Here is a 13,481-nt window from a genome sequence, read left to right on the forward strand (position 1 = left end):
TTTCCTTAAAATTACTTTCATCACTTCTGTTATTATTGTTGCCTTATTGACTGTTTAATTCTCTACATTCTCCGTGGCGTTGTCAACTGGATCCTGAAGATTACTTCACCATTCAAACATCAACCAATCATGCATTTCCCCATCGTATTATGGATTCATAGGATCGCATATGAAACGAGTTGGTAAACAATCTTTAAAAGCATCAAGTTACGTTTAGCAAGGGAAATCAAATACACCGTTGGTGTATTGTACCATATCACTTTCATAGTATGTTTACATCCTACCCTTTTCACAGGGATATTGACACAGAATCTAGTAATATGATATCCTCCACAGTTTCCTATACACGTGGCATGACATGATCATTTTAAAGGCGCTCTTACACGAAAGGGTGTCTCTTTATCATTGCGCCACCTCACACAGTACTTTACAAGCGTGTAATTTTAAAGCCCTACTGTACTATTTATAGCTTCTTGCGCCCTATATCACACAATGCCTAAGCGTTGACCATTGGTCCCCATGATCCCCTTTTTCTTATGTTTATTGAGAACTGATTTGATGAGATAACCACTTGTCAGTGACCATGCAGGGAGGTCTAATCCCCCCTGGCCAAACAAGTGCAGATAGGCATAAGTCAAAGGTCAATATTCTTGAAAGCAGCCTAGTTCTTGTTTCACACGAGGCGTCAGGTCAACTGCGTTATTACCTGCGATAACCATGTCCATGATGGGAATCAGCACATAAACCGACCGTTATTTAAAGGTAATACAAAGTTTTGGTATGGGGTCATGAATTTGGTTCAAAATAATGAACATATTGGAAGCATATGCGGTCCTACAATAATCAGTGATCGTTGTCGCGGTTGAAATCGAGTCTAAAGTTATGAAATTTCAAATAATAAACTCTTTATGTTGTATAGCTCCCTCTCAAGGTCAATATAATAGTTAAGCTATAAAACAATGGTTATCGACTAAAATCGACCGATTAGCTATTGCCGTTCGGAAATTATATATCACAACTACATATTCTGAGATTTTCATGGTCGCAGCTACCATTGTACGGCCGTAGGCGCTATTTGAAAATTTATCAAAATTTACCGGGAGCACCGGTAAATTGTTATATTCAATTTTTCTCGAAAGCGGAAGTGTTTTAGGGGCTAAATTTTCTAGTGCTTATAATACATCCAGAGGGGCATCCAAATATATTTAAATTGTAACGAATCACTATCCACCCAATTTTCAAAATTTCCCAAAACTTTGTATTACCTTTAAAGGTAAAGACCAGTATTGGCAACGCCCCAATTTCAAAAAATGAAATGGAAGCTCTCATTACCAATCATGTGAAAGAATATGTTTTGACTAATACATGATGATAAAAAATTTGCCGGGAAACCGCCTACTAATTCATATATTTGGTAAACTTATTTCTCTCATGGTAGGGTGAGAGAGATAGGGTAGTCCAATATACATCTTTCTGTGTATAGTGCTTGTAACTTTACGAAGAATGGGCCAAATTTCTTATCATTTTGATGATTCCAGAACCTTGCAGATGCTAGATGCTAGATGATCAACCTTTTCTGATCGATTCCACAACGTTTCTTTCACAATGCAATCGCATGACCATTACTGGTCTTTACCTTTAAAGCACCTTTTATAAATATGTGAACGTTACAATGACATTATCCGAACATGATTTATTAGGAACATACATTAGGGTATTGAAATTGACCTTGACTTGATTTTTCGAAAGTGGTTACGTTACTTTGTCTGAAAGTATGTTTCAAAATTCAGGCTATCGTTACTCGGGAAAATGAAGACGTTTTCATGGTATAAGCATACTTTGTTCATGTTATATTGTAAAATAGCAACTGAGGAACTAACACTTTAACAAGCTCTGCTTCTAATTAGTTCCTCTTTTCTCGTGCTTTTTCTAATATATTTGACGTTTCATTGCATATTTTTGTAATATAATTATTCATTGTATTATGTTTTGTATGAGAAATAAAATCGTTTGAATCATTGAATTATCATTAACAAATCTTAGAAAAATGTATTACCGGATGGCGGACTTAAATCAAGGTAGTATTTTTCAATGTTTGATCACATGCCCATCTCATCTTGGTTATAAACAGTTTCATATTTTCACCAATAACTTTTAAACAGTGGAATATTCCCTATGTACATGCATCGATATATTTTTTTTTTGAAATTACAGTCAGTATGATTGATCACAATTCCTCTTCAATCAAATTACGATATTAATAATAATAGTTATAGGAATTTCTATTGCGCCGTCTATCTAGAAGTTCTATTCGGAGGCGCATTGATTATTACCTCGGCTTTAGCCTAGCCGCCATTACAGCGCTCCAGCATTTCAAGGAATTAATTCCTGCCAGGCACCCATTTACCTCACCTGGGTCGAGTGTGGCAAATGAAATTTAATGCCTTGCCAAAGGACATTAGTGCCTTTGAATTTCAAGTCAAGTGCTTAAACCACTCGACTACGACACTTCTACAATCGCATCCGAGGTCCTCAGCATTCTAAAACAAAAATAAAGGGGTGAAACTTTAAAAATCTGTAGAGACCTTCTAGTACTACTTTCACACCTGTGGATATCTATAAAGCTGGCCACCTGTTTACAATAGACCATACCTTTAATACCAACATAGGAGTTGCAACACTATACGGGCTTTGAATGGAAAACGAGAAATAGGGGGCGGGGGAGGGGGGGGGGGGGGGGGAGTGCTGAGGTATCCACTTGATTCGCCAATTAATACGATATATCGGAAAGAAACAGAAAAATGCACAAATTTCTAAAAGAAAGAAGTTTATTACGTGAGTTATGCATTGACAAAAAAGGACTAGACCAAGTGAAGAAAAAGAAATTGGCAACACACATAAAAGTAGGTATCTTGGACACACATATTCGTTACAGTCTTAACACTAATATGTATCTTCTTGCGGGGAAATTCATGTCAAAGTAGATCCACGGAATAACTACGTACTCCTCTATACATGTATATAAATAGTTGATTGAGCTTTGAAAACACCTTGTTAGAAATATTCATGATGAATTAAACATGTCTCCGTGGAGCGCTCTGGAAACATAACCCGAATGTCTTATAATGTGACATGTGATAAATGTCCATGTTCTTGGGGATTCGATATATCAAAATTTTATTTTTACGGAAAAATTTTCAGCTACTATTTCATTTTAATGTTAAATGTCTTTTCTTTTTATCGCTGTCTACTTCATTTTTAATTTTTTTATTGAGAAGTCTTTCTAAATGCCAATGAACTTAAATGTCATATACAAGGCACATTCTCTTTAAGGGCGAACTTATAAATGAAGCAAATATGTAAAAAAAAAAAAAAATGCTCCTAGCTATCATGTCTGTCTGTTTTCTTCTCCCCTCTCATCGTGTCTCGCTCTCTGCCTCTGTCTCTGACTCTACCCCTCTCACCATTTCTTCCCCTCTCTCTTCCTAAATCTTTGTATCTCCCTAACTATGTCTCTACATTTTTTTCTCCTTCTCGAACTCTCCCCATCATTAATAAAAAAACAAAAAACGCACACACACACAACACGCACATGCACACACGCACACACACCCTATCCTCCCTCATTTAGCCCCTCTCTCTCTCTACTTTTATCCTTATTCACTAAATATTCCATCAACGTCCATCTAATCGTTGCATACAATCATAATTATGGCCATTCCTCGACATATTTTGTATGTCTGTCCCGGTTTCGCATGGCAGGACCCCCAAATAATCGAAGGCATACCAAAACAACTCGTTCCAGGCATCATTCAGCGGGCCTAAATTACGGGAGTGATCCAAGCTCGCTTATGACAAGAGAAAGAGAGCTCCGGAAAAGAGGAGGCTACAGAACGAGAGACAATAATTAAAGGTTTTAAGGGAGGAAGGCAAAGGCATCCAACCTGTCCTCAGCAGGCAGCCATCATTTGATGCGATGCAAAAATAATTACCGCAATCCATGGGCTTCGGTTCGGAGTACGCGGGAAACTTAATGGAAATAAATACTCGGTGTGCGCATCGGGGAATTAGTTATAATTGTAGCCGAGGATTTCACCGAGCAGGTAGGTCTGGGGGTAAGTGGGACCGGCGACCGAGTTCTTTACATGCCGAGAATTCGAGATGTCAAGTGGAGGAATCTTACGGAGAATTAAGTCTTCTACTGCCAGAGAATTTTGGTACGTAGTTCCTAGTAGTTTATCAATATGGAATCCAAAAGGGCAGCATTCTTGAAAGCGGATTATCTTAATCCCCGAAACTGGACTTAACTTCTACACGATCACAAAAACTTTCGAAAAATAAAGTCATGGGGAATTTGAATACTCTTTTGTATGTCCCACAGTAAACATTATAATGTTCGAATATTCCACTAGGTAATAGACAAGGCTATTGAAATAGCGTAAGCATGATGTTAAAGTCCTTGCGAACGTTTTCTTGTAGCCTATGGATTCATGAAAATGGAAGTATTGATATCTATTATTTCGTATACTTATTGTAGTCATTCCATTTGACATGAAACACATGACTGATATAAAAATAGCTGTGAAATGAAATGAGAAATCAATTTCATGTCACACATTAATTTGTTCATTTGATAGCAGAATCGGTTTTGTTTGATTCGCAAAGGATAAAGAGGTATTAATGTGTACTAATGTTGAAATGTATAACATGGGTTTTATTGCATTCATAGAACTTATACGCGTAGGTAGGTGCATATTATTGATATCATGTATCAACATTTTGAGCGTACTTACGTGTATACCTGACTTAAAATAAAAATACTGGCCTCAAGATACTAATGTCTATTCATACAGATGTCACTTAAAATATTAATTTTATGTGTGGCTCATACTCATTTAAGCAAACAGCGCAGAACTGTTGAAACGAAATAAGAATAAACGTTCAAATCCCCCTAAACTGGTAAACAACAGAACACTTATGTTGAAAATTTAACATTTTAGGGTTCGACTCTCACATCTTTTCCCCTGATCGGTGCACAATTGTCACGACTTGGGGTGAACTCCTCTTGCCCTCGTGTAAATCTGTACCCTATCGTAAAAGAAGTATCCTTTAGGGGACAAATTTGGAGCTTTATTTCTTAGTGTCTATGGAAACCAGGGGGAGATTGATAGATGAATCATAGAGAGAGGAGTCTGAGCGATCACGAAACGGGAGGGAAGTGAAAGAGAGAGAGAGAGAGAGAGAGAGAGAGAGAGGGGGGGGGGGGGGGAGAAGTGACATCGGAAGTTTTTAAAAATAAGTAAAAGAAGGAGATACAACTAACCCCAATCATTCGGCGTGATTCATATTTTATCCTTATGTTAAGACCGGCCACCCGCGTGATGTGAGTGCCCCTGACTTGAGAAAATGGCGTGATTAATCCTCCCCAAATGAGAATTCATTAATTTAACGGTTTGTTTATTGAAAGGAAGGAACATAGCAACAAAGGTAACGCTTCGACAGTCCTCAGTAATAAAGTGGAACAAACATGATACATGAACGAGATAATCCTACAATGTTTATTTCACCACGCGGGATCAATCTAAACATTCATGCATCACACGCAAGAACGTAACTTTTTGGCCCACCCTCACTTTGTCTTTGAACCGTAAATTCCATGGGATTGAGAAATACAGACTAAATTGCTTGTTCTTAATCTAGCAGTTTCAATATATTTTGATGTTGCTTATAGAAAAAAAAACACGAACGTGTGGGTATGCGCGTGTGCGAGTGACTGAGAAAGACGGGGGTGCCGGGAAGGGGGGGGGGAGGGGGGAGGGGGGCTGGTAAAAAGAGAAAATATGAGGTGACAGAAATGGAGATTTAATTTCAGAGAGAGAGAGAGAGAGTGTGTGTGTGTGTGTGTGTTTGCAGGAAAGAGAACATGATACATACAGAGTCAGTAGAAAATTAATGTAACTTACGTTTTACATATAAAGAAATAAAGAGGCAAATAAATATTTCATGTAAATTACGTATTTTATCCTATGCATCAAAGAGCATTATCAATTAATTTGTTTCACATCATTCTATAAAGATCTGACTTGATTTGCGGGCAAATAAAATTGTTGGCGAATTAAAATGATTGTCATCAATATCACTTTAATTAAAGATCATTTTATCAAAAGATCATTATCAGTTTACAATGACATGTACACAATGACAACATGAAATAAGAAAGACACTTTAGAGCATAATTAATTTTTACAATTATTTATTTGATTCAAAATCGAGAAATGATCAGAAGCGGAAAATACTAATTTTCTTAAACAATCCCGGTCAAGAATCTTCGTTGAAATGGACGTTTGTTTTTCAAGTTTGTACCATTATAACTTGATACTAAAAATCTATCTATAATCCGGATAATGTAATGCAATAAGATCTACTGTGAAGACAATGCTGCATTCGTTTTTCATTAACACTACTTTACACTAAAGTTTTACAAATACAGACAGATGCATCGAGAAAACACATATTGTGGACAAACTGTTGCATAATTTGACAAAATTTTGAACCCAGGTATCAACTCACATAAAACAGAACATAGTCACGTGGCCTCTTTCTAAATGATAAATTTTCCCTCTGTGTAAACGCACAAGAATGATCAACATGTTCATAATTGTATCTTAACATCGTTTAACAGGTTCAAACTCAAATGGAAGAATCAACATATTTCCTGTACAAATGATATCTGATGTATGTCGAGCTGCCGCAGCAATACACCTCCGACTGAACGACAATGCATTAATTGATAAAAAACAAAACTTTGACAAAACTCATTACCTTCTTAAAGTGTTAACATGAATCACTTTCTTTAACTGTTGATATATCAATGTGTCATAATAATTACAATAAAAACCAATAGCCTGTAACGCTCTAAAATTCTTTACATGCGCAACAAAACAAATAAAATTGACAAGATTATTGAAGTGAATCAAATGACGTTAATTCTTTATCGTCGCTCCATTCAGGAAGATAACAAGACAACAAAAACTCTTTCAGGAACACGTAAAGCTTAAAGATAAAGTTGAGTTCTGGTCATTGCAAATGAAACATTTTAGAAGCAAAGGGAGAAGCCCGATTATGCAGTAAATACAATTGATGTATACAGAGAGAATTTGGAATCATCAAGATGATAAGAAAATGACCGAGTCTTGCTGAAGGTCATATGTAATGCACACAACAAAATGTGTACATGGGACTATACACAAGTGTGGCATGAAAGTTTTGTAAAAACACTTAAGCTATTTTTCGTAATTTTGCGAATTGAGGGAGTTGGAAAAGCAATCATTTTGAGACAACTTTTCTTTCATAATATTCTACTCCTCCCCCCTTGAAAAAAAAAAAAAAAAAAGGTAAAGAAAGAAAAAATCAATAATTATTTCCAAGCCTACCGGAATTTAACTTTCTCTTCGACTCGAGTCAACCGGTCCTGAAAATATATCCCTACGTAAATACGGCTTTCATGTCACAAGACCTATATGCTCTATAGATTCACAGCTATATTTGGTTCCGTCATACATACCGCATGACGAGGGCGAATGGGTACCCACGGCCGGGAGTGGCGTTTGGAATACATTGACCCAGTAGTAAATTGATGAAGTAGTCGGTCTAACTACTGAGAACCTTGCCAGCTCACAGAGTTAGAAAGCATGGCATATTAATGTCAAATGGTCTCAACGTACTGGTAATTACAGTGTCTCATACAATTTCAACCGATTTGAGAATGAAAATTGAAAGATGGTTTTATTGAGGTGGTAGCCCAAAAAGATTTCGTACTGCAATACGTTACTTTAGGGGCAAAAACTTATCATTAATTCTGTTATACAATTATTTATGACATTCTTTTTTTATCAAACATGTAACGAATTATCTCATATTCATGCTGGATCAATACAGGATTGTTTACAGAGAGACTACAGGCAAAGAAAAGTTGAGAACCATGAGGGCGTTAACCTAACATAAAGGGATGGTAGATAACTCTTTTTCGGTCCTCTTTTCAATATTTATATTACCATCTGAAATATTGAAATGAATATATTATGATAAGTATTTCAACATTTCGTTTGCATAAGTCTTCAATTCATCTAGCAGTACAGTGTGTACTCTCATAGTTGTACATTTTAAAGCAAAATAAAGATGAAGCAGTATTTAATCAACTCAGAAAAATCATTATGACACCGATATGACACTTCAAGAAACGTAGGATTAATCAAGACGTTAAAAATACATTCCTCAGACAAAAATATTTTCAGTGTGGGTTGCAACTGAATTAAAGACAAATTTTCAACCATTTGAAATGCATGGCATTGGAGCTGTCACACGGTGATCTTCGTAAGTTCATGTGATTAAGTTGCACAAGCTTCAATGTAATAATAGAAATTAAATGAAATACTGTCTTTCACATAAAAGGCTCGAAAAAAAAAAATGTGTTCAAACTTTGTAATTTGTAATTCATACAAATCCTTAGCCGTGAATTCTTTTTAAAACTCTTGTAACTTTAGTATTATTTTAACTTTTTATTCAAGACTTATACGTCAAAATTCGTTATATCTAATATTTGTATTTCGACGATGCATTAAAACGATTAAACAAACACTACTTTTATTATTTCATCCAATTCTCGACTAGAAATGTACCATCTGATCACAATTGCTCATTTCTAGTGAGGAAGGCAATGTAACTTAACTGTATTGCATATATTTTTCTCATAGAATCGAGTCCGGAGCAAACGAAATAATATATAAATATTGAAAATACTAGTGACGTATGATGTGTCCGAAGTATAATGATCAATGACAACTTTCATGTATCATTCTCAATATCTATATCCCTAGCCGCCGTCCTCCATCATTTTATTTCTATATCCTACAGCATGTATAGTCAGTTTTTAAACCGTATGCCGATTCCCTTTTTTCTTTTCGTTTATGATATGCCATACCTACCGAAATTTACGTGAATAGAAAATAACTATAGAAATGGCAGGTCTTAATATGATATTAAACAAAAATCACACAACAAAACCCATCATGGCGCCCTGTAGTTGTGACAGTTTGAAAATGAAAGGAAACATTAAACCATCATTCATTTAGGGGTGGACTTTAAATGCTTGTTTCGTGAATGAAGAAAAAACACATTTTCTTGTAAATAATGTTTATTATTCTCCTTTACTAAATACACGTCATCTTTCAAAAATAGCAGCCGAGTGTATATCTCATAATGATTATTGGTACACCTTCCTTTGAAACATTATAAACAAATAAACACATTTTATTTTCTTCAACATATACTATCTAACTTTCTCTTTACACGTAAATAATCTGACATGATGTATATATATCGTTTCTTGGTTCAAATATACAAGAAAGACTATTGTAACAACTTGTTTCATCTCCGTATATGTATGTACACACTAGAACGTGGCGTATATGCTGGTATTATCTTCCCGTTCCGTCTGTTAATTTCATACAATATTTAGACGAACAAAAACAAGCGAAATATTGTATTATAAACGAATAAACAGATAAGTGAATGGAACCTTAACAATGTTAACTATCAATTAAAAAAAAAACGAACATGTCTTTTTTCTAGAAGACAACTATTTTATAGGCTAGTCTATAATTCAACATACAATATGATAATGTCTAGAAAATTCTGAGGTTGAATGTCTAGTATCATTAATTTTTTATTTTAATTTTCTTATTTATCGATAATACTAATACACATGTTTTTCTTCTAACACAATATGAATTCTAAGCAACACATATTAAAGTGCTTATTGCGATATGTTATTGATGTACATATATATACATTCCCCCGCTGAATTTTTTTTCTTCTTCACCAGATAAAAGATTTCTTCATCTTGAGACATATCATCGAGTATAAAGGTCAATATGAAATCACCTGATATTTATCATAAGTATCACGTAACATTCAACCGCAGTCACCTGATGAGTAGATGAAAAATCACGTGATACTTACCGTGAACCAATCACAACGCTACACCGACTTTCTCTCTCTCCACAACAAACGTGTATCATGTTCAAGTAACGTGCTCTCCCTCCCCGTTTGTCCTATGGCATCGCTAGAAGGAGATGGCGTTGATTTGGAACAAGTTGTTCTAATCTTTAACTTTGAGTATTTACAAGCTACATAATATTGCAGGGTATTTTCAATCAGGTTCTGGTTCAAAATGAAGGCTTCGGTGACGCGGCAGCAGATAAATGCACATTGATCGCTATTTTGATTACCACGCTCAAGGAACAATTGATAGAGTTGACAAACGAATCATGCCACAAACAAAATGGCTGTCGCAAAATTTCTTCGATGGTAGCTCACTTACAACACAATAATTCAATAAAGGTAAAACATTATTACGCTGCTTGATAGGCAAATGTCATTTAGGATCCTGATTTAACATACGATCAGTAAAATCAGCGAGATGATTCCAACCATTTGCAGTTTAATCTTCTCGCTTTTATCACGCTTCTCTTCTCAAAATCCATGTAATGAAACGCTTTCTGAAGACGAATGGAACAATAAATATACATACATGACAGGCAATAGTCCTTTGGTTATCTCTAGTTTTCTCTCAAATGTTTAATGTCATTTTGGTCACTTTGTTGTTTTAGTTTGATAGAAAATAGTTTTGAAGGCTTGATGCTTGGGCGTGTCATCACAAACTGGTGGGTTTCTTGGTTTCGTTGGTGGTAGGATGGGTAATCTCGTCGCGTAGGGAGTGGTTGCTACCCCCCATTCCTGGAGGTGTTTGGTGGTTGTTGTTAAGCTGTGTGATGGGGAGGGATGTAACAAGGGCTTGTTCGCACAATGCAGCTACCTCCTGTGGTGAGCGGATGGAAGGGATGGCATCAGGGAGAGATGGAGGGGGATATGAGAGTAGAAGGGCGGGGAGGATAATAGAAGAAAAACGATCAGAAGACAAAGGGAGAGTGAGAGAGAGAGAGAGAGAGAGAGAGAGGATAGAGGGGAAATAGAGAATACAAAGATAAATTGTGTGTGTGTGTGTTTGTGTGAGTGAAAGAAAGAAAGAGAGAGAGAGAGAGAGGGAAAGACAGAGAGACATAGAGAGAGAGAGGGGGTGTAAGGGATGGAAGATAAAATTAATATTGGGAAAGGAGATGCGGTAAGCGTGTTTGTGAGACAGAGATACATAAAGGGGAGGACGATAAAGAGAAGAGGCAGAAAGAGGGGTTTTTTGAAAGAGAGAAGGGGAGGGGCAAAATAAAAGAAATAGAAGGTAAAACAAAAAAGTGTTGAAATCCATGAAATGGAAAAGAGATTGAAAGAAGACAGAAAGATGGGGGGAGAGAGAAGTTTGGGATGAGGGAAAAGGAGGAGAGGAGTAAGATTGAAGAAAAAAAAAAGTATAATACTTTAAAATATTTCAAAAAGAAAAAGATAACAATCACAATTCATGTATTATTTTATAAGCAATTTATCTATAGTTATGAATCACTTATTAAAAGGACGAATATATTTGTGTCAAAACCTACTGAACAAAATCGTCATTTCAACAGCAGATTATAGTTTTGGATAATTGTATATTCATTGAAAATATATTTTTAATGAAGTTTATTTCACTTTCAGTATTCATCATAGGTGAATCAGGTCAAATCTGAAATTTGTTTCTCTTCCATAAAGAGGACCAATAAACATTGACAAAATAACATTTAACAATACATTGGATCTGTGGAGAGCTAGAACATGTAGAAGGGCGTTAGGGCGTTAACTCATTGTCAAAGTGTATGAGTTAACGCCCTTCTCGCTCTTAATAGATGGTTGCATACAAAGACAAGGAACGGAGACAGAATGCGTGTGTCTATGTTGAGCTATCATGGTGCACTTCTAAGAAATGGAAACATATCGTGTGATGTTAGAAAAGAAGCTAGATATTGGTGAAAGTGCAATAATCAAATTGGCTAAATTTATACGAGGGTTATACGAAAATTGCTCCTGCGACATTTGCCTCCGGTCAAGATCCTACACTACCCGAAATCTCAACTTCAACACTGGACTTGACATTATAGAGTGGTGAAGTGTGACGTCATCAACAAAATATGTTTAGAATTTCTCAATTTGAACTTCATTTCCGAAAGAGAATCAAAAATTGTGTCCAAATGTTGAAAACCAATTGAATATGTTAAGTATGGGCTGAAATATGACCATCTGAATAAATAGGTTTCCTATTTAAAGGAACACAGTGTTATTATGCTCTGGTTCGTAATGAAGTTCAAATTGAGAAATTCTAAAAAATAGATTGTTATGATGTCACAGCTTCGGTACTCTTTATCGAACCCTTACCCTAAACCTAACCTAAAACCCAATTTAAAACCTTACCTTAATCTTAAAGTTTAAATTAATAAATCCTGGAGTAATAGTCGCAAGAGCAAATGTCGAATCACCCTCAAGAGATAGTGGCAAAGCACACATAATGCATTTTAGTTTACAGGAAGCATGAGCAGAAGGAAGTATTTAGAGAACCATTTTAACTAATTCGTTTTCAAGAAATATCTAAACAAACTACCGGCTATATTTTTAATATAAATAAATACCACAGTAAAGAGAAAGGAATGCATTTTTTTTTGTCTTTTGCGAGAGGCACAAAGCTTGCGACAAATTAATTTGCATGAGTATCAAAGGTACGCATAAACCAATATGAAATGAAAGATAATAAGTATCGAATCAAATCTTGAGTTCTGGTAACAGAATTAAATTTGGCTTAGTGTAATTCTCAATGGTGGGTCATTTAGTGTGTGGGTTGTTTAAACCAACACATTAAACGAACACTTATTATAAGTTTGAGGCCATGCGTAAAACATTATCTTTGAAACTGTTGACATTTATTAAACGGAACTAAAAAGTGATAGCAAATCAATTAAAGCGTCATCTTTTCAAGTTGAATTATTATCAAATGTCCATTAAATATTTTCAAAAGTGGTACTTTTGAGGCTTTTTTTTTCTACCTTTAAAAAAAATAGATAAATAAAAAATAAAAATAAAATAAATGAATGAATAAATAAATAAGTTACAAAATATATCGATAAATAAAGGAACAAAATAGAAAAATGCAAACTGAGAGAACCAAATGCTTGAAGGTTTGTAGCGCGCTTGAATTCTAGCTGGGGAGAAATTGTCGTTTTCTTTCCGTCTCTCGTATCCATGGTAACGTGATATAAGCATTGATTGTGATATATGAAGAGTGAACCTTTGATTTTTATGACAGGAATAATGAGAAGGTTGTTTGGCGTATTACGTGGCTAGGTTATTGCCCCCTGGCTTCTAGTTCATGGTATAAACCAAATACAAGCTACTGTTTCTTATATTTTCATTGACTGCACTCTATAAAGTTTATCTCTTGTACTTTATTATCCGAAGCAAAATGATAATGTAATTTGCAATTTGATTCGAATCATCTTGTTCAC

General features: G+C 35.4%; 1 protein-coding gene across 1 annotated transcript in view; it reads right to left on the reverse strand.

The window, feature by feature from the left end:
- Positions 1–10,179: 10,179 nt before the first annotated feature.
- Positions 10,180–13,481, reverse strand: part of LOC591536 (P2X purinoceptor 4) — a 67,841-nt gene continuing 64,539 nt past the window's right edge. The window contains exon 12 of the mRNA XM_030974947.1: positions 10,180–10,879. Within this exon, the coding sequence (XP_030830807.1) occupies positions 10,715–10,879 (165 nt within the window). The 3' untranslated portion in view covers positions 10,180–10,714. The remainder of the gene's footprint in view (positions 10,880–13,481) is intronic.

This window comes from Strongylocentrotus purpuratus, unplaced genomic scaffold (assembly GCF_000002235.5).
Source record: "Strongylocentrotus purpuratus isolate Spur 01 unplaced genomic scaffold, Spur_5.0 spur5_contig_867, whole genome shotgun sequence".
NCBI lineage: Eukaryota > Metazoa > Echinodermata > Echinoidea > Camarodonta > Strongylocentrotidae > Strongylocentrotus > Strongylocentrotus purpuratus.